Below are 22141 nucleotides of genomic sequence, written 5' to 3' on the forward strand. Positions count from 1 at the left end.
CATGGGCAACATTCAGAGAATGCTGTGCTTTCTCTGAATTAATGCAAAGCGTTCTCTGATTGGATGAGGTGTAGAGGTAGGGCAGTAGTGTCAGGCTCTCCACCTCGTCCAATCAGAGAACACTTTGCATTCATTATGAAACTGCAAATCATCCTCTGAATGGCACCCCAGCTGAGCAGCCAACCTCCTGGGTTCAGGCCAGCCGCTCAGCACTGGACCCAGAAGCAATTGGAGAGCACAGATCGGGTAAATAGTAACTGCATCTTATCATATTCAGCCACTGTTCAGGTATTCAGGCAAGCACAAGTGCTATGGCTTCATGAATACAAAAGCTGTCAGTGAAGATTCATGGATGGGAAAATCAACTGATAATCTCTTGTTCTGCCTGAGGGCCCCAATGAGAGGAAATAAAGCTGTGTATGGCCACCTTTACTAATAAAGGAGAGAATTTTTCAAAGTGAATGTTCACTTATCTTAGTTAATATGGTGATGTTGTGTATATTTTTTAAATCTCTCTTGCACATGATTGGGTATTTGAAGTTAAAGTGGTTGTAAACCTCAGATGTGAAATATGGTTGTAAACCTCAGACATAAAATATGAACAAAGCATATCACTGTATAGTGTGTACTTGTCTCAATTAACAGCACTGCGTTTCATTTCTGTCTGCTGCTTTGTTCCTCTGCAATCAGCATAAGTCACTTCTGACAAGTTTTACTGACACCAAGAGAAATAAGGTGACAGGGAAGGGAGCTTTGGCTGATTGAGCTCCTCGCTGAGCTAATCTGAGCTAATCTGAGTGTAATTTCAGATCTCCACACCTTTTTTTCTGACAGCTCAGACAAGTTTTATAAATTCTCTTTTAATTATCATGCTCTTGGTTTATTTTGAATTTAAATATACAATTCATACCAGAGATGTGTAAATGGAGAAATATATTTTAATGAAAGTGGAACTTCTCTTTCGTAATCAACATTAACTATTTTTAGTCCATAGGATGCTAACATTAGTAAATAGACAGGAAAGTATATCACATTTACTTGTTGCAAACTTTTTTTTTTACATTTCTTCGGTTACTTGGTTCCTAGGCCTAGGCAAATTATGACAACCCAGGTGACTTCAGGAGACGAGGAGGGGTGGAGGTGTTTTATCAGCTAAGCACACCCTCCTGCATGCATTCTTGAGCTAGGGGCAGATAGACTCCAGGAAGTAAATGCTACATGAATCATCTGCCCTTATTCAAGATGGCCACAGTCAGAAATGCTAGGGGTGTTTTTCAAAGTGATTTCTCAGCAAATTAAAGCATGTGGACACAGATGGATGGGTGAGTTTGCTTTAAATAATAACAAATTAAATATAATTGTATATCATTTTATGTAGTTGCACTTTAAATTTCTCTTTGAGGTAAAAAAACAAAAAACAAAGTAAGTGCCAATCTGTTAATTTCTGTAATATATAGTGCATGGAAAAAAAGCAAGTGATTGCTCTTACCTTTTTTGAGTAAGACCACAGTTGCGTCACAGTTTACATTGTCATCTAACTCTGCATTACTTGCTAGTCCATTTGCCATGTTTGCTGCTCCCTTTGTTCTCTTTTCAAAGCACTGATGTATGGAGGAGTTGAACCTGAATCAAAATAATCTGAATTAGTCATAGTCAGAATGCCAGGGTAGTCACTATTCAAAGAACACGAATAAAATCACCAGACCAATTAACAAAGGGTTCTGCCATAAATTAACATGAGCACTTAAAATGACCCATATTCAAAAAGTGGAGATTTGCAATATTATTGCATCTGAAATCTGTAGATGAACTTTCCTCGTGCTGTCCTGCTCTAAAAGAATGTTATTCTAAACCCTACCCCTCATCAACTGCCCCATTTGATGCTGACAGTCCCCAGTAATGATTTGGAATCATACAGGTTCCTCATCATCATAAGCTTTGTAATCTATGATATAATGATCACAAGCAGGCTACTGATTTATTTAAAAGAAAATAATTGCGACTGCTGAATTACCAGTGCAGGGTGCCTCTGTTTAACGCTGTAATTGTCAATTTCAAAGACAGTATGTAACAAAATCCCAGTTATTCTTGAATTTCTCATGCAGACTTGTGGAGCATTTCCTGACTTTTGAAAGACTTGCCTAGGCACGTCTGTTTTTGTAGCCTCATAGTTTGATATCTGTGTGAGATAACCAAAGCACATGCTGTCCACTCCTACCTCTGGTAACTGCTGTGTTCAGAGGTTTGAAGTGTTTTCCTGCAAACTGTAGTGAAAGTTGTTAATGTCAATATTCACTACTGTACTGCTCATAGTTCTTCTGAGGGTCTGCAGAAGAGGAATCTGCACCTGAGGCCCTTCAGTGCAAGCATCTCCCTGCTTCAATCTTTGGGTGGATCTGTGCTTCCTTCTTATCTGCTGCTTTTCAATCATTCGTCACCAGTCATCATATCAGTAGACTATTAGTCATCAGGGTTGTGGGACTGACACTGACAAGTAAAGCCTAGCTACTCTACCAAGATCTACCTCCACACCAAGACACAGCATTGAACCAGGCATGGTAAGTCATTTGTAAGGAAGAAAACAACTGCAGGGGATCACATGTAAAACTGGTGACTGGTTCTTTGTCCTCAAGTTTACTTTTTTTGTCCCACATTCCACAGTATAGACCCTAATTAAATGTTCTTAAAGGAGAAGTATAGCCAAAGCTCGTTTGGCTGTACTTCTCCTATGGATCACAGTAGTGCAACGAATTGCACTCCTGTGGTTTGTTTTCAGCAGAGAGTCGGCTGAAGTCCCCTCTCTGCTGACGTCACAGAAGTTGGTCCAGGCACCGCGTCATCACGACAATGGAAGTCTGGATCCGCCAGGTGCCTGAACTGAAACCCGTATCAGCCTCTCAGCGAGCCGATGAGAGCCTGAGCCAGCCACCCCCACCCCCTCCACAGCCCAGTGCTCCAATAAGTGAGGAGGGGGCAGAGCAGAGAGCTGTGACTGACAGTCTGCAGCTCTCTGCTCATGGAGCTTTCAGAACCGAGCGATGTTCAATCGCTTGGTTCTCAGTGCAGAGGCGCCAGGGGACAGATGCAGCATTGGATCAATGCTGCATCCACCTAGGTAAGTATAAAACTGCAAAAAAAAACAAACCCATACTTCTCTTTTAATGCTAAATAAAATGTACTACCTTAAACAAAAAATTTCTATGATATGAAACGTGTAAATGTGTTACTGGGAATTGTTTCAGATTAAAAAAAAAAAAAAAAACAGTAGTCAGAAAGAGATATCATTACTTACTTCATTATGAGGATGTAAACGGCATACATTAGAACCAAAATCATAGACTCCCACCTTCAAAGAGATACAATAGATTAAAAAGAGTTTAGCCATAAAAACAAGCCAAATGAGGGCATCTCAATAGCACAAATAATAGACACATATCACATTTTTATTTATTCATTTATTTCAAAACCTCCTATGTCCTTCTGACAGTGTGTTCGCCTTATACACACTCACCAATGCCTGGAACCAGGCAGGGACCATGTCAATGTAAAAGTCAAACTCTATGGCGGTGCCCTGTACAACGTGTTTTTTTGTGGCACTACACACCTTGCTGTCAAGTATTTGCATTTAAGAGGTACACTGCTGAGCCTGTGCCCTCTCCACTAGTCCAGCATACCACTGCTACCTCACTTCCAATGACAGAATGGGGTTCAGCCAAGCACTAGCACAGACCTCATGCATGCCTTTTAATTCTGTCACTCTCCCGTACCATGCAGCTAGGCTATGGCATCTCCGTAACATCTCAGATACTTTGGGACTGACTGCTAGGGAGGGAGCTAAATAAACGACCCCCTCACTCCCAAAGGACCTGTCGCCAGGTACCACGCATTATGACTGGCTACTATGTACTTTCCACTAGTTACTAGTTACCCATAGCAGTTGCATTCTTCCTTCAACTAATCTTTCTGATTTAACCCATGAGTAGTGGCCTTGCTTCATACCCCACATTTGCTATACTGACCCTGTTTTTTTATACGCCAGAAACCATCATACATCAGACCAGACTTAGAACAGTTTGGCAACTTTTACTGTTCTTCTTACAGAACAGATAAAAAAAACATAGTCCAGACCCTAAGCTAACTAACGGTGGTGACTCCCCAGACATACCCTTACAGGTGTTAGTATATAACTGGTGATCTCCAATGACTGGTAGTGTCCACTGAAACCCCAGCATCTTGTGGGGTTTGAGGCTGGCTCTCGAACTCCCGGTCTCCATGAACTTGGTATGTTCCCTCACTATTGAGCCCCCAATGTGGCCCCTGGAACTGGACCTTCCCCCTATTTATGTACCACGCAGGGTGGAACACCAGCCCAAGACCAAAAAGCCTGGGAACTGCAGTACTAAGAGTTAACTCTTTTGCAAGCCTGGGCAAGCCAACTACCTTACTAGCTCAGAAAAACCCACACTGTAAACAACTTGCGTACAAGTGCAGCATCCCAAACCGTACACTTTATTTAGGATATGGACTTGGTCTGTTAAATACTGGATTGTCTAAATTTTTATATATATATATATATATATATATATATATATATATATATATATAATTTGGATTAGAATGTTATTCTTCCAGCACACTTTAGGGATAAGTAATGGATATATGTACCTGTATTTGAAACCTGAAAGAATAGAATCCATCTTTGGTGTATGAGAACGCTTAGAAGGGCAAAGAAAATGACCACGTTCCCTTTAGCAATTGTAACGAGCCCCTGGCTCGCTCGGTTCCACTCTCCTGACACTCCTCTGCTGCTATAGAATCAGATTGCAACGTCTGATGGTTCGGTCATCCAATGCTCCGGGATTAGAACTTCAGCTATGTGCCATTCTAACCCAGTTGTGTAGCTCAGAACAAACACCAGGCAGGCTGTATGTAAGTTCAACCAGGAATCTCACTTTATTGACAGGAATACAGTCTTATTTATACAATACAAGAGGAGGTGCAGACCTCCTGCTCATATTACTCTAACAATACAGCTGTAACCTAATTAACCTAAATAACCTAATTAACATGAGCTAATTAACTAATCCCTTTAGACAGCCTAGATGACTCAGACATGACCTTTAGGCCAGACTGGCCGTCTTGTAGTTCAGAAAATCCAATCAACATTATCACAATCAACATAGACTCTTCTTCACACAATAGCAGAGTTAATTAACACAAACAACAATGGGGATCTAATGACTTTTACATCCCATACTAGAGACTTATTTACAATACACATTTTAGCAGACAACAGACAGACAGGTGTTGGAATATACATCAGCATCTCCTAACAGTATCTGTCCCAGCATTATGATTAGGCCACTATTTCTAATATGGCAAATCCAGGGTCCCCAGAGTCTGTGTGTCCTGGGGGACCAGGACCCGAATCCACAGTAATACCGCCTCAAGGGTCCTCAGGCATACAGCTCACAAAGAGCACCGTTCCCCCAAATGTCAGGGCCCACGATTGATCAGCAAGAGGCTAGCATACAGTCCCCTCCAAAACTCTCTCTCCCGGCTAGGTCTGTCACAGCAATATTGTGTCATAAGGCTATTTTTGGATTCATGGTCATATTTGGCATAAAGGCGTTGATTTACTAAAACTGAAGAGTACAAAATCTGGTGCAGGTGGAACCAATCAGCTTCCAGTTTTTTTTTTTGTCAAAGCTTAAAGGAGAAGTCTAGCCTGAGCTTTTTAGGCTGGGCTTCTCCTATAGTTCACAGCATCGGTCACTGCCATCAGTCGAGGCAGCACGTCATTCCGACTTCCCAAGTCTGGATCTACCAGCTGTCTTGATTGATGGCAGTCTCAGCGAGCCACTGAGTCACTGAGATGGCCGATGCCCGCCCCTCCACAGCTCAGCGCTCCAATGAACGTGAAGAAGCAGAGAGGAGAGACGCTGAATGACAGTCAGCAGCTCTCCTCTCGGGGATATGTGAAAACTGAGCCATTAGTTTGGTGGCTCGGTTCTCAGTGCAGAGATGGCCGGGGAAAGATACAGCATCGGTCTTATGCTGCATCCACATAGGTAAGTATGAAACTAAAATAAAAAAAAAACATACTTCTCTTGTAGCCTCCCTGACGGTATTCCTGAGTGTGGCTCGGGGTTAAATTTCAGCACCATTAGTGGTAACCCCGAGCCACACTCGGGATTGCATTGCAGGATCCTGGTGCGGTATACTTACCTTGTCCCCAGGATCCTGCGATGTCCCCCCGCGGTGTCTGCGGGTCTGTCCTCGTCCCGAAGCCTCTCTGTGCCAGGCTCCGTTCCCTGTGAGCATTGCGACGCACGGGGGCGGAGCCTGGCGGCAATTTAAAAAAATGTAAAAATAATAACACATACAGTACTGTAATCTTACAGATTACAGTACTGTATAAAATCATTTCACATCCCTTTTGTCCCCAATGCTTTGTCCAATGCCCTGCATGCAGTTTTATATTATATATACTGTTCTTTCTGCCTGGAAACTTGAAATTGTCCATAGCAACCAAAAAGTGTCCCTTTACGTCAAAAGTGGTTGTAGGCCAGCTAGAAACCAGCGATAGTAAATTAGAACACTTGCAGAATTGAGTGATAGTGAGGAAATGTATTTTATTATTATTATATATTTTTTTAAATTATTTATATTTATTTATTATATTAGAATTTATGATTTTGTGTTTCAAACTTCATCATACCCAGGATATCTACTAGACTCTTGGTGGACAGATTTAAGTTTGTTTTTGCTAAGAATTACAGGCCTACAAAATAAAACGCCAAATTTCCATGCAAAATAATTGTACCGCTTTCAGCACCTAAAATCCGACATAATCACACCGCCAGGGAGGTTAATTGAACAAGCTGAAGTTAGAAGCTGATTGGCTACCATGCACAGCTGCACCAGATTTTGCACTCACCAGGTTTAGTAAATCAACCCCATATTATACCCTTCAAACACGCATACTATATCACTATATCCATATTGGATGCAAAAATTTGTTTTCACAAGTCCTATGTTTAAGATATATAAATGTATTTCGATGTTAAAAACAGAAGTTCACAACAAAATGCCAAGGATTCTTCACATTGGGTACCTGAGAAACTAAAATGGATTTCTGTCAAATTTATGCTATTGTTTTTATGTTCACATATTTATACATTGCTTTATATAATTTGTATTATTTGTAGCAAAAAATACCCATATATTTTATTTTTCAAATAAAACATTTATTTAGGTAGCTTCCATACCAATTATTTTGCAGAGAATGTTGGCCTTTCTAAAAAGGAAGCCCAGCACTTCCTGCTTGCTTTTTAGCATCGGTGTGTAACTAACAAATATCTGCTATTCAATGTTTAGCACACAGGCTGCAGATATACTTCTTGTGTATAGAGATATAAGATAAAATAAAAGATATAAGATATAAATACATATATGGATACAATATTTTATCAGTATATATAAATATTTGTTTTTCTAAGAGTTATTCTGCCTGTCCCAGGAATAATTAGAGTGTATCTAAGATTGGTGCAACTTTTTTTTCTGAGCCTTCATATATTATTTTTGACATTTTCATAGTAAAACAATTGTATCTTTACCTACAGAGTAGAAAGATGTACATTGATGCAGATATCTTACAACTTGCTGTAAAATGGCTGTATCTAATGCCAAGGACTCAGGATTCACTGTTACAGATTAGTGTTTGTTGCCCTTACTGCTGTAAAGTATCGTGATAAAAAAGGACACATAGACAGCAGTGTGAAGACTGGGCTGGAAAGCAGGACTGTTAACATTACATTACAAGCAGATCAAGAAAGTCTGGCTGTCTTGCTTAACTACTTCATCCCCAGAAGGATTTACCCCCTTCCTGACCAGGCCATTTTTTTCTATTCGGCACTGCGATGCTTTAACTGACAATTGCAATGTTGTACCCAAACAAAATTGATGTCCTTTTTTTCCCCACAAATAGAGCTTTCTTTTGGTGGTATTTGATCACCTCTGTGGTTTTTATTTTTTGCGCTATAAACAAAAAAAGAGCGACAATTTTGAAAAAAAAACACAATATTTTGTACTTTTTGCTATAATAAATATCCAAAAAAAAACCAAACAAAAAAAAAAACAAAAACAAATTTCTTCATCAGTTTAAGCTAATACGAATTCTTCTACATATTTTTGGTAAAAAAATCGCAATAAGCGTATATTGATTGGTTTGCGCAAATGTTATAGCATCTACAAAATAGGGGATAGATTTATGACATTTTTATTACGGCGATCTGCAGTTTTTATCAGGACTGCGACATTGCGGCGGACAGATCGGACACTTTTGACACTTTTTTGGGACCAATGACATTTATACAGCGATCAAAGCTAAAAATAGCCACTGATTACTGTATAAATGTCACTGGCAGGGAAGGGGTTATCTCTAGGGGACGATCAAGGGGTTAACTGTGTTCCCTAGGTATGTTCTAACTGTGGGGGGATGGGACTGACTAGGAGAGGAGACCGATCGGTGTTCCTATATACTAGGAACATACGATCTGTCTCTACTCCCCTGACAGAACGTGGATCTGTGTGTTTACACACACAGATCCAAGTTCTGCTCTGTCACGAGCGATCGCGGCTGCCCGGTGGACATCGCACCCGCCAGGCGCATCAGCTTCGGGGACACATGGCAGGTGTCGTCGTATACCTACGGCGATTTGTGCAGCAGTGCCAACCTGCTGCATTATAATGCCGCGTACACACGATCGCACATTCCGACAACAAAATCCATGTTTTTTTTCCGACGGATGTTGGCTCAAACTTGTCTTGCATACACACGGTCACACAAATCTTGTCGGAAATTCCGAACTTCAAGAACGCGGTGACGTAAAACACGTACGACGAGCCAAGAAAAATGAAGTTCAATAGCCAGTGCGGTTTTTCTGCTTGATTCCGAGCATGCGTGGAACTTTGTGCGTCGGAATTGTGCACACTTGATCGGAATTTACAACGAATTTTGTTGTCGGAAAATTTGAGATCCAGATCTCAAATTTTGTTTGTCGGAAATTCCGACGGAAAATGTCCGATGGAGCCTACACATGGTCGGAATTTCCGACAAAAAGCTCCTATCAAACATTTCCCGTCGGAAAATCGGACCATGTGTACGGGGCATTACTGTGGCGGCTGGTTGGCTAGCGGTTAAAGTAAAACTATAGTTAAAACTTTTTTTTTAATTTTGGATAGAGTAAGGTAGGGTTATAACCCCTGTCAGTTTTTTTATTTTGCCATGTCCCATAGGGGAGATTTCGCTTCACATCCTGTCCCATAGCCAAAACAGTAACTGAGAGGAAATTAGACGTGTGCAATTAATTTAGTTCAGAATTATTTTTTTAACGAATTTCGACAAATTCAATAATTCGTAATTGTCCAAATTAACGAAAGCCTGTTTAACAAATTTTTCCGAATATTCGTAAATTTGAATATTCAAAAATTCGTTGCAAATTCTTAAATTAGCAATTTCGGAAATTCGTGAATTCGGAAATTTGAAATTCCGAAAACCCGAAAATCCAAAATCTGAAATAATAACTAACTAATAATAACTTAACTATTACATTATAGGTATTGGAATTTCCTTTCAAATTTGGCTGTTAGAGAACGTAACGAATACGAATTTATCCGAAGTAACGAATTATCCAAAATAATGAATGCCATATCTAAACGAATGAAACGTAACAAATTAATAATAATAATAAAAAGTTTTATTTTTATTATTTATTATTAATTTGTTCCGTTTCATTTGTTTAGATGCAGAATTCGTTATTTCGGATAATTTGTAACTTTGGATAAGCAAGAAAAACAGACAGGTGTTCTAATCCCTCTTTATTCTATCCAAAATTTAAAAGTTTTGCCTTTAGCTACACTTTAATTCAGTATTCTAAATGCCAAAATAAAATCAACAAGTTGAATTTTAGAATACTCTTTTTTTTTTTTTTTTTTTTTTTTTTTTCTTTTTTTTTGCCACTTCAGCTTGAAGGTTTCTCCCGGGAAAAGATTTTTCAAATATTAAAATTCAAATTTCTTTCCCATCTTATCGTCACATCATCGTGGCTTTACATTTGCTTGGTACTCCAATTTAGTATATTACAAAACAAAAGAGGATACATAATTATCCCAACGATAGCTAATGCTTCCCTTTTACCCATCCCCCCCTCCCACCCCCTACCCCCCCCCCACCCCCCCCCCCCCGAGACCATATCCATCCAGTCCTCTGCATTCCTCTACTTATGTAGACCACATCTCAACCGCATTTGGAGATTCTTTAAATTTTTCCCAGTCTTTCCATTTTGTTTCAAAGGCCCCCATTTTTGTCCCTTCGCTAAATCTTAGGTACTCCAAGCACTGAATCTCATTAATTTTATTAAACCATTCCCTCATCTTTGGCCTCTCTTTCCTTTGCCAATACTTAGGGATTAAGCTCTTAGCTGCATCAATAAGATGTGGCAAAAGTGTTCTGAGATATGTTTTAGTCGGCATATCACTCATGTGGCATAAACAGATCCAAGGGTCATTTGGGATGTCCAAGTTTGTTATCACTTTGATAAATTTTCTTACTTCGCCCCAAAACCTTTTCATTTCCGGACATAGCCACCAGATATGGGCCATTGACCCCATCTCTGAGCAGCCCCTCCAACAAAATTGCGACTTATCCCTATGTATTTTATGCACCATTCTGGTCAGGCATTTAAAATTTAATTCTAGGAGTTTACTATTAACTGAAGTGGCTGAGACTCTTTTCAAGATCAGGGAGACTTCTGTATCTGTAAGATTTCTCCCTAACTCCTTTTCCCATTTCCCTATATAGTCCGGGGTTTCTAACCTTTCTAAATCAACTAGAACTTTATATATCCGGGAGAAACCCCCCCTCCCCTCTCTATCCACGCATATTTTTTCTAGTGGTGTTAAATTATCCACCGATCTTATTGGCTGTGGGAGTGAACCAACATAGTGTTTTAATTGGCTATAGCGCCAGGGGTTAATGACTAACATATCTCTTTTGTCCTGCATCTCTTGGAATGAGCATATTCGACCCCTATGCATTATGTCTTTTAGTTGTATATTTTCTTCTAGTAACCATTTACCAAACCATTCCTCTTTCCCTGGTGCAAACTGTTTTAAATCTTTAAGTGGCATTAAGGGTGAGTTATACTCCCAGTGTTCCTTTCTGTGAAGGGTGTCCCATATCTTAAGTGCGTGTTTAGTGATTGCATGCGTTTCAGTGCTGTACTTTCTCTGTTGAGGCGAAATCCATATAATCTTATCCAGTTTAGTGTCACTAATTTTATTTTCTATTACTACCCATTGTTTTTCTATGTTTTTGACCCATTCAGTCACTCTGGCTATAGCGATAGCTTCGTAATATTTCCTTATATCTGGTGCTCCCCATCCCCCTTTACCTTTAGTATTAATCAATTGTGAGAATTTTAATCTAGGTGACTTTCCCCTCCAAATAAATTTTGAAAACATTAAGTGTAGCCTTCTGAGGTATGTATGTGGGAGTGTTATTGGTATCATTTGCATTTTATAAGTTATTTTCGGCAGTATAACCATTTTATATATGTTGATTCTTCCCGCCCAGGATAGTTGACCCAGATGAATTCTACTCAATTCAGCTTTTACCTCGTTTAACAGTGCTATAAAGTTCGCTTGGTATAGCGTTTCGGTTGATGTAGTGATTTTGACCCCCAGATAATTCAGTTCTTTTTTCCCCCACACAAAGGGGAAGTGTTTTTGGTAGGAGTGGTCACTCTCCTTGAAGTGGTTTATCTCAAGTGCTTCAGATTTAGTTGGGTTTACTTTGAAATTTGATAACTTTCCGTATTCTACTAGGTTAGCCATGATATTTGGTAGGGATATCCTTGGCTGGGTTATATACAGCAGGATGTCATCTGCAAAGGCGGCCAGTTTGTATTCCATATTCCCTATTACGACCCCACTAATATCCCTATTCTGTCTTATCCTTAATAGAAGGGGTTCTAACGTCAACAGGAAGAGCATGGGGGAGATTGGACACCCCTGCCTTGTACCATTGTACATGTCGATTGGGTCCGAGAAGGTCCCATTTATTTTCACTCTTGCCGATGGTCTTGAGTATAAGGCCCTAATCCATTTACACATCCTCTCCCCACAGCCTACCTCCTCGAGCGTACTCATCATGAAGTCCCAGTCTACTCTATCAAACGCTTTTTCAGCGTCTATGGATAGAAGTAGACCTGGGACTCCGCTCTTTTTGATTTCCTGGGCTACTAGGAGGGTTTTGATGCTGTTATCCCGTCCCTGTCTACCTCTAATAAACCCCACCTGGTCCGGATGTATGATCTTCTCTATTACCTGCTTCATTCTGCTCGCAATCACTTTTGCGAATAATTTAGTATCCACATTTAGCAGGGAAATATTTTAGAATACTCTTAATGGCTACATAAAATAGTGGTAATATTTGTATATATATACAATCTCGCTCTTCAGAGGGCACCACAAGCATAAACAAGCCCTATAAGAAAATGTGTGTACTCAAACTATGAGTTTTCATTGTATTCTTTACACAAAAAAAACTTTCTTGAATCAGGCATGGATGTGTGTGCAAAGTTACAGTAAGCAAATTTTTTAACAAATGCAAGCTTTTGGACTTTTAATATACAACGTACTTACAATAAAAGCAATGCTCCCAAACCCCCAAACCCATTTAGCCAATTAAATTCAATGCAGGGTATTATTGTAGATACTTTTGCCAACACAACTACACTGTAGATTGAGGGGTAATCAAAAATGTTTACTTACCAGGAAACTTTTTCATCATAAATAAACTGTAAAAAAAAGTTAAGGTGCACATTAATGACAAGTAATCTAAAGAACATATCTTATTTCTTGATATTAGACATCTGTAATGATGAGAAACTGTTTAAGATATACAATTAATTCAAGTTGCAGAATAATATGTCAAAGTTCCTGAGACTGCTCCACAGACTCTGTCCTTGCTTGAGCAGAATCAGTAAAAGTGCAAAATGCAGTCTGATTTTCATCTCACAATAACTATACCATTTACAGGGCAATATTTTTAATGAGCAAAGAATTAAAATGGTGCTAAAGGCAGAAGGTTTGCTTTTTACCTTAATGCATTGTATGCATTAAGGTAAAAAACCTTCTGGGTGCAGCTCCCCCCCAGCCCTTCCTGTACCTACCTGATCCCTATCTTGATCCAGCAATGTGCATGAGAGCAGCAGTTCTCCCGGGTCTATCTCTCCTAATTGTCTCACATAGCAGCGGGGGCCATTGGCTCCCACTGCTGTGATTCACAGCCAGTGTGCCAATGAGGAGAGAGCAGCTGTGTGTGAATTGACAATGTCCATTCACAGGAAAGTGGCTTTAAAAGGAGCTTGCTCGAGTGCCCCTATAACAAGAGGCTTACTATTGGGGGCACTTGGCGGGGGGGGGGGGGGGAGCCAGGATTTCCGATGGGGGACCCAAAAAGAAGAGGATCAGGGCTGCTCTGTGAAGAACCATTGCACAGAGCAGGTAAGTATAACAGTTTTGTTATTTTTAATTTTTTTTGTAAACATTTAGAATCACTTTAAGGTCACTGATGGAAATACTATGTGACATTTGGCTTGATTTACTAAAGGCAAATAGGTTGTTTACGTTGCAAAGGGATTTCACTTTGCAGGGGTCCCTTAGTTTACTGAATGTGATGATAATTCACTTTGCACAAATACCCAATCACATGCAAGGGAAATTTACATAAAAAAAAAAAGGATTTTTACTTGCACATGATTGGGTGATGGAAGCGATCAAGCTTCATCTCATTCACTATGCTCTGGGGAAAATACCCTTTTGCAAAGTGAAAATGTCCTTGCAGCGTAAATAGTCTATTTGCCTTTAAAAATATAAATCAACTCCTTTATGTTTGGTAACCAGTTACGTGGAAACCCTTATGTGGAAACTCTTATTAGCAATGAGCTCAACCAAACACAAACCTATGTAGCAGTTAGGAGGTATTTTGGCCTATTCCTGTATACCAGTCTGTTTCAGTTCATGTAAATTTTGCAATGCAATGCTTCAATTGCACAATTGCATGCTTCAGATGACAATAAAGATTTTGTCATTTAAAATGGAGCTTAATGGGCCCTTCATAAATGCGAGTCATCCAGGTTCTAAAGCAACCCCACATCCTTATAGTTCTTCCACCATGCTTCAAAGTTGTGATGAGATGTTGGTTCCTCTGTTTTTTGTTTTTTTGGTGTCTGAGGTCCTATAACACTCTTTTGATAAGGTTATAGAGAACACTAGCATAACTCTACAGAAGAGCTAACCAAGACTTTGTGTTTTTATATATGACACAGAAAGTAAAACCTGCACTGAATGGATGGGGACAGGTAACTTACTGGCTGGAAGATCTGACTTTGGTACCATTCCTTTCAAGAAGTCTATATCAGCAAAAAATAAAAATAAAAAATAACTGTAGCTTTGGTTTCTCTAAATATAGTCCAGCAGCTCCACAGAGCCTTTTTTTATTCCTCAGCCTGCTTGAGTGACATCTGCAGGGAGGAAGAAGCTGCAGTAAGCTGTCCATTGGCTACCAGTGCAACTAAGGGACATGAACCTCCCCTAGTAGCCAGCCAGGATAATTCTGATTGGCTGGTTGGCAAGTAGGTTAAAGTGTCTATAAACCTCAGACATGAAATATGAAAAAGCACATCCTTCTATGCTATGTACTTGCCTCTTCCAAAGCTCTGAGTGTCATTTCTCCCTGCTGCCTGATTCTTGTTTTATCAGCATGAGTCACTTCTGGCAGCTTTTCCTGACACCAAGAGTTAAAACGGTGACAGGGGATGGAGCTTCAGCACCAACAGTTATGCTTGTTTTCAGTACTGTGTGAAGGGGTGTGTGTTTCCCTTTCCTCCAATCAGGGCTCAGAGCTCTTGGCTGTGTGAAGACTTCAGATCCCCTTGCCCTGCTGCTAGAGCTAAGAAGAAATGCTTTCATTTATGTGTATTCTAAAAGATCAACAGAAGAAATGGCTGCAGAAACACAGCTACAATGTATGTAGTAGGATTTGTTTAATCTCTGTGTATTATCTGAGGCCAGTCACTTCATTGGGTATATGTATAGGGTTTACTACCACCTAAAGCTTTGCCCACCAGGAAGGGAAGGAGAGTTTCCAGGAAGCAGGTGGCTTGGAGGAGAGCCCAGGTGGTCACTGTGTTACTTGTAGGATGTACAGTGCCTTGCAAAAGTATTCACCCCCCTTGGCATTTTTCATGTTTTGTTGCCTCACAACCTAGAATTAACATGGATTGTTTGAGGATTTGCATCATTTAATTTACAGAACATGCCCACAACTTTGAAGATTTTTTTTTTTTTTATTGTGAAGCAAACAACAAATAAGACAATATAACAGAAAAAGTCAATGTGCATAACTATTTACCCCCCTAAAGTCAATACTTTGTAGAACCACCTTTTGCAGCTATCACAGCTCCAAGTCGCTTTGGATAAGTCTCTATGAGCTTGCCACATCTTACCACTGGGATATTTGCCCATTCCTCCTCGCAAAACTGCTCAAGCTCCTTCAAGTTGGATGGTTTGCGCTTGTGAACAGCAATCTTTAAGTCTGACCACAGATTTTCTATTGGATTGAGGTCTGGGCTTTGACTAGGCCATTCCAATACATTTACATGTTTCCCCTTAAACCACTCAAGTGTTGCTTTAGCAGTGTGTTTGGGGTCATTGTCCTGCTGGAAGGTGAACCTCCATCCTAGCCTCAAATCACACACTGAGTGGTACAGGTTTTGTTCAAGAATTTCCCTGTATTTATCACCATCCATCTTTCCCTCAACTCTGACCAATTTCCCAATACCAACTGCTGAAAGACATTTCCCCATCATGATGCTGTCACCACCATGTTTCACTGTAGGCATGGTGTTCTTTGGGTGATGTGTTGTGTTGGGTTTGCGCCAGACATAGTGTTTTCTTTGATGGACAAAAAGTTCAATTTTAGTCTCATCAGACTAGAGCACCTTCCTCCATACATTTTGGGAGTCTCCCACATGCCTTTTCGCAAACTCAAAACATGCCATTTTGTTTTTTGCTGAAAGTAATGGCTTTCTTCTGGCCACTCTGCCATAAAGCCCAACTCTATGGAGCGTACGGCTTATTGTCGTCCTATGTACAGATACTCCAGTCTCTGCTGTGGAACTCTGCAGCTCCTCCAGGGTTACCTCAGGTCTCTGTGCTGCCTCCCTGATTCATGCTCGCCTTGCCCAGTCTGTGAGTTTTGGTGTGCGGCCATCTCTTAGCAGGTTTGCTGTTGTGCCATATACTTTCCATTTGGTTATGATAGATTTGATGGTGCTCCTAGGGATCATCAAAGATTTCAATATTTTTTTATAACCTAATCCTGACTTGTACTTCTCAACAACATTGTCCCTTAATTGTTTGGAGAGTTCCTTAGTCTTCATGGCAGTGTTTGGTTAGTGGTGCCTCTTGCTCAGGTGTTGCAGCCTCTGGGGCCTTTCAAAAAGGTGTGTATATGTAATGACAGATCATGTGACACTTAGATTGCACACAGGTGGACATCATTTCACTAATTATGTGACTTCTGAAGGTAATTGGTTGCATCAGAGCTTTTTATGGGCTTTATAACAAAGGGGGTGAATACATACGCACATGCCAATTATCAGTTTTTATTTCTGAAAAATAGTTTTATGTATATATTTTTCAAATTTTACTTCACCAACTTAGACTATTGTGTTCTGATCCATCATATATAATTCATATTAAAAAAAAAATTGAACTAAAGCCTATAATATAACAAAATAGGTAAAAAGCCAAGGGGGTGAATACTTTTGCAAGGCACTGTATGTATGCTGCAAATTCTCAAAGACCACGTGGACTATCCATGTCCAAATCCAAATGTATGTCTATCCAAATCCTAATAAGCTCATTTGAGAGGTGAGCTTAGGCATAGGTGGCGAAACCCTTTTGATAGCCATCATGGTATCACTGGAGCTCTGGAACTACCACCCTTTTGTGAGATCTTTAACCATTTACTTTTGCCTGAGTGCTCCAGTGCTACAAAACATGGACACCATTGCCAGAAGGATTTTGTCACAAGGTACAATAGGCAGTAATTGGGTAGGATCAGAGCACTAGTTAACCCGGGTGATTGTCAGGGATGTAGGATGCTTTGTCAAATTAGAAATGTCTATTGAATTATGTTAAGCAATCTATTGTACTTCCTTTCTAACCCTTTTTTTTTATCTTACAGGGCTTTGCAGCCCAATAAAGTCCATCAAAACATTCTCAAGTGTGCTGTGATGTCTTTGGGTACTTGTAAGAGTGGGTAATCACTAGTGCGGGACAGAAGGGACCCAAAACATCCTGCAGCCCCTTCTGGGTGAGCGCTACATAACCATTCCCCATTCTATCCAACACCAAACAAACGTTTGGCTGTAACTTATCCCAAGTTAACCTTTTTGAACTCTTTCTACTCCTGCTGTTTTCTGGACATTTTATTCTTTCTCAGCTTTAATTGGAGTGTTTCATGACTCCAGTCTTCAAGGACCAGCACAAGGTCATGTTTGCCAGGCATCTAAGGCAGCTGCAAAGCTATGATAACTGGTTCCAGTGTTAAAGAAACTTTTTTTTGTCTCTGATCAAAAGATGTTTGTTTCATAAAAAAGCTGACTAAAAAAGATTAGACCACATTGAAGAAGCAATTCATGCATAAATTCAAATAATTAATAGCAGTTCGCAAACTTTTTCTCAGAAATTTAAATGAGAATGCTTTGTCATGTAAAGGCCACAACTGCTAAAGACGCTTTCTGGGGCTGATTTACTAAAGGCATGTATTTAATGTAATTCTCTTGAGCCTGATTGGATATTAGAGGTGAAAAAGTAATAGGGTTATAGACTTGCCCGTAAATACCTTTTCTTAGGGCCCGTCACGCATCAACAACGCAGCTTCCCATTGAAATGAATGGAAATTGCTGTAAAATGCACTGTGATTTGCGTTTTTGGTGCATTTTTGAGTCATATGCTTATTTTTCATAGGTGCAGGCAACCCACAAATGCACCAGAAACGCACAGGAAACGCATCTGAAACACAACAAAATTGTGGTAAAAGTGCATATGCATTTTTACTACAATTTTGCTACAGAGCAGTGTATAAGGGCCCTTAGAGTACAGTACAGGACAAAGGATATTTAGTCCTAACCATGGGTTATTTGCAGCTACTTTCAGGTGACTGAACACTGGCAAGCAAAACAGCCCCCATATTACTCTTCCCACTTTCAGAAAGCCTTAGTTTTGTAGCAAGCAATAGGGAGATAATAAGGAACAGAGAGGAGGGACAAGTGCCCTGTACTACAAAAGCTTTTTACAGGTATGCAAAAAGTGGTACAGTAATATTATAAAATATTGTACAGTAATATTATACAATTATACAGTACAGGACACAGGAGTCTTAACCATGGGATTTTCAAAAGCAGTCCAAAGGAAGAATAGGCAACACAGCAAACAAACGCTAACATGCCCACGTAAAAACGAGTCAAAAGCAGGGCTTGAGAGAACTCAGAGAGCAGCTTGTAGCAGTTTATATCCAAAGCTGGTATCAGATGAGATCTGAACATCCATCTGTTAAAATGTGTGAAGAGTAGACCAATACCTTAAAGCAGCCCTCAACTTTTCCACTCGCCTATTCACATTTTGTGAGTGGAAAATGGTTTCTGGAGAGCATGGGCTGCCTCTGAGTGGGGGGGGTAAGCACCGCCGGCAGGTGTGATTGAATGGGAGCTGTTCTCCCAGCGATCATCCCCAAGGAAGAGAGAGTGGAGGAAGAGTCGAGCTGGCTGGATCACAGGGCGGGGATTGGCCGCCGTAACAGCTTACATTTGAATTACCGTCCGCTCGTGGTCACACACAATCCCGCCTCCAGACCCCTGTGACAGACAGAACACATCCCAGCATTGTACCAGCATTCTGTCTATCACAGGCACTGGGTCAGGAGGCGGGGCTTTGTGTGACCACGAGCGGACAGCAATTCAAATGTAAGCTGTTACGGCGGGCAATGCCCGCTCTGTGATGATCCGGCCACCCTCTCTCTTCCTCTGCACAGGTCGCACTGCAATAATGGGCACAGGTGAGGCTGCAATGATGGTCACATATGGGGAAGGGGAAGAGGGAACGGGCATGGACCTAGTGACCAAAGTCCAACTGTTCAGGTCAAAAATAGGAGTGCCGATGATGAACCAAATCAATTGGGTGGCAAAAAAGAGAGGGGAGGGAAATGGAAAGAATTCCCCAAAGGGGGTTCGTGCGTCACAAGAGGAATGGGAACAGACTGCAGGGTACTCCTTAATAAGCTTTATTTGAAATATGTATATTCAAAAGTATCAAAACACAAAATGTTTACAATAGGTTGCAACAGATGCTAAAATAGACAACGTTGTCTGTTAAAAACGCACTCTCGGGGTCACGGCCATACTCATTCATCCAGAGTTCACAGCAAGGATATTGCACATATTAAAGAGTATTACTAGGAGCTGAAGGGGTCCTGGGAAACCACTGGGGCACTTGCAAGGTATGCTATGTGTCTCCCATTCGGACATCCAGGCCCACTAATAGCTTTATGGCATCATGTGATAAAGCACTAAAGTGGAGCAGATACAGTCATACATAGATATTGTATATCATCTGTGAAGCAACAGACAGATGTAACAAAGTCAATTGTAATCAGTTGTCTTCACCAGCGCTGAGTTCAGCTATCTTGTAAAGCACCGCCTAGTGATGGAGCTAGACAGGCTAGAGCAGATGACAGTCAATATCAGACAATATAGAGGGTGAAGCAGGAGACATACATTAATTCAGTGCATCTGGGATTGGAGATCCTAGGATAGAGACAAATTTAAGGCCTAATGTATCCACCCATAGCATGCACATTGAACACTGTTCCTTCTGACGGCTAGAATGCCACAGCCAGTACAGTCAGCACAGCAAAGGAATGCGCTGAGTGCGCATTCGTAAGTGGTTTGGGCCCTGGCAACGGGGCAGAACTAACATTTGCTGGCTGGCTAGTCTTCCATATATAAGAGTGGGGTTTGCATGTCGATCCTCTAAGCTCTGCTTAATAGATGTTCTTGGTAGTGTCGCCGCTGCATCTTGCCATAGCTTCTAGCTGTTGACAGGTGTACGCTATACTTTGGTCGGCTGCTCACTTCTGGTTTCACTTCCGGGATTCGGGTTCACTGACATGCACTTCCTGTGTTCATGGATGAAATTGGGTGAGTAGGTGGTAGGTCGCCTCTGTATGGTCGGATTGACGGGTGTGCGTGGGTGCTTCACTGATGCATTTCACCCACTTGTTCCGTGGGTTTCGTCAGGTTGAGGGAACCATGAATGCCAACATGTACTGTGACATGATGAAACTGAGCATGATCCCCTCCCTGCGGAGGTAAAGGTGATAGACTGGTCAAGCATGTCTCCAGACCTAAACCCTATTGAGCATCTGTGGGGCATCCTCAAATGGAAGGTGGAGGAGCACAAAGTCTCTAACATCCACCAGCTCCATGATGTCATCATGGAGTGGAAGAGGACTCCAGTGGCAACCTGTGAAGCTCTGGTGAACTCCATGCCCAAGAGGGTTAAGGCAGTGCTGGAAAATAATGGTGGCCACACAAAATATTGACACTTTGGGCCCAATTTGGACATTTTCACTTAGGGGTGTACTAACTTTTGTTGCCAGCAGTTTAGACATTAATGGCTGTGTGTTGAGTTATATTGAGGGGACAGAAAATGTACACTGTTAAACAAGTTGTACACTGACTACTTTAAATTGTAGCAAAGTGTAATTTCTTCAGTGTTGTCACATGAAAAGATATAATAAAATATTTACAAAAATGTGAGGGGTGTACTCACTTTTGTGAGATACTGTACATGATGGAATACACCTCTTAGACACTTTCAAAACATACTGTACACCTGAGAACCCACATATTTGTGGGTATCCCTCGATATTATTTCATTGTATACCTCAATTCCCCACGATGTTGGACTTAAGGCAGTACAGTATTTCCTCACTCAAGATCCACTCATAAATCTGAGACAGGCCCAACTCATACTGGATGCATTTCTGTCTCACACACAACTACTTTTCATTTGATGACGATTATTAATTGCAAATACAAGGCACAGTCAAATTTTTCCCCCAGTTACGCCAATTTAGCTATGGGCTTGTGGGAGTACCAATCCATCTGGAACAATAATCCATATTTCTGAATTATTGATTTCTTTGGTTGGTACATAGACGATATCATTGTCATTTGCGATGGTCCTCGAACATTGGTAGTATAATTTGTCACACATTGTAATTCCTTGGGCCTATCTTCTACATCTGTTTGTGACCCAGATAACTTGGCCTTTCTGGACTTTGAATTATGCCATAGTGACCAGAACATATTTGCCAAAAACTACATTAAACCGACTGCTGACAACTTTTTTTTTACAGGAAAGCAGCTGTTTGATTGGATGCTGTTGTCCTGGATGACCTTGGCGGCCATCTTTAATAAATAGCACTGTCCCTCTGCAGTTATCGTGCCTAGGTCAGGGACAGGAACCCGCTGGTTAGGGATAGTGTGCTTAGCATAAGGAAAGGTTTCAGTGGAGTAGGAAATGCACGCCTGTGTTGCCAGCCAGGAACTTTTCCAAGTGCAATGTCGTCCAGCCACCTCCTTTGTCAGATGTTGCCAGGCATCATAAGGTGTTTAGAGTATCTTCTGTAATATTAAGACTGTGTTGCATGGCCTTCTGTGAAGTACTACTGTGTCGGGATTGGATTCTGTTAGCACCCTGCCAGAACTTTGTATTAATACACTTTGCTGCATTTATTGGTCTCTGTGTGCATTCTCTCCACACCAGGTACCAAACATATGGCCCCGCCTACACGCTGAGCATGTTGCAATGGAGAGAAGAAATGGTAGGTATATGCTGCTATGGATGGAGAGAATAAACAAACCTGTTCTTTCTCCTGAATCCATTTGAGTATTTCATGCCTTCTCTATGAGAATTTTCAACATATTACAACATTCTGATA

At 40.8% G+C, this 22141-nt stretch overlaps 1 protein-coding gene across 1 annotated transcript in view; it reads right to left on the reverse strand.

Moving 5' to 3' along the window:
• SLC24A3 (solute carrier family 24 member 3) overlaps positions 1-22141 on the reverse strand; it is a 528734-nt gene that overhangs the window by 54671 nt on the left and 451922 nt on the right. The window contains exons 8-10 of the mRNA XM_073627968.1: positions 12838-12863; positions 3293-3346; positions 1490-1623 (exon numbers count right to left, since the gene is read on the reverse strand). Coding sequence (XP_073484069.1) covers positions 1490-1623; positions 3293-3346; positions 12838-12863 — 214 coding nt within the window. The remainder of the gene's footprint in view (positions 1-1489; positions 1624-3292; positions 3347-12837; positions 12864-22141) is intronic.

Source organism: Aquarana catesbeiana, linkage group LG04, assembly GCF_042186555.1.
Source record: "Aquarana catesbeiana isolate 2022-GZ linkage group LG04, ASM4218655v1, whole genome shotgun sequence".
NCBI lineage: Eukaryota > Metazoa > Chordata > Amphibia > Anura > Ranidae > Aquarana > Aquarana catesbeiana.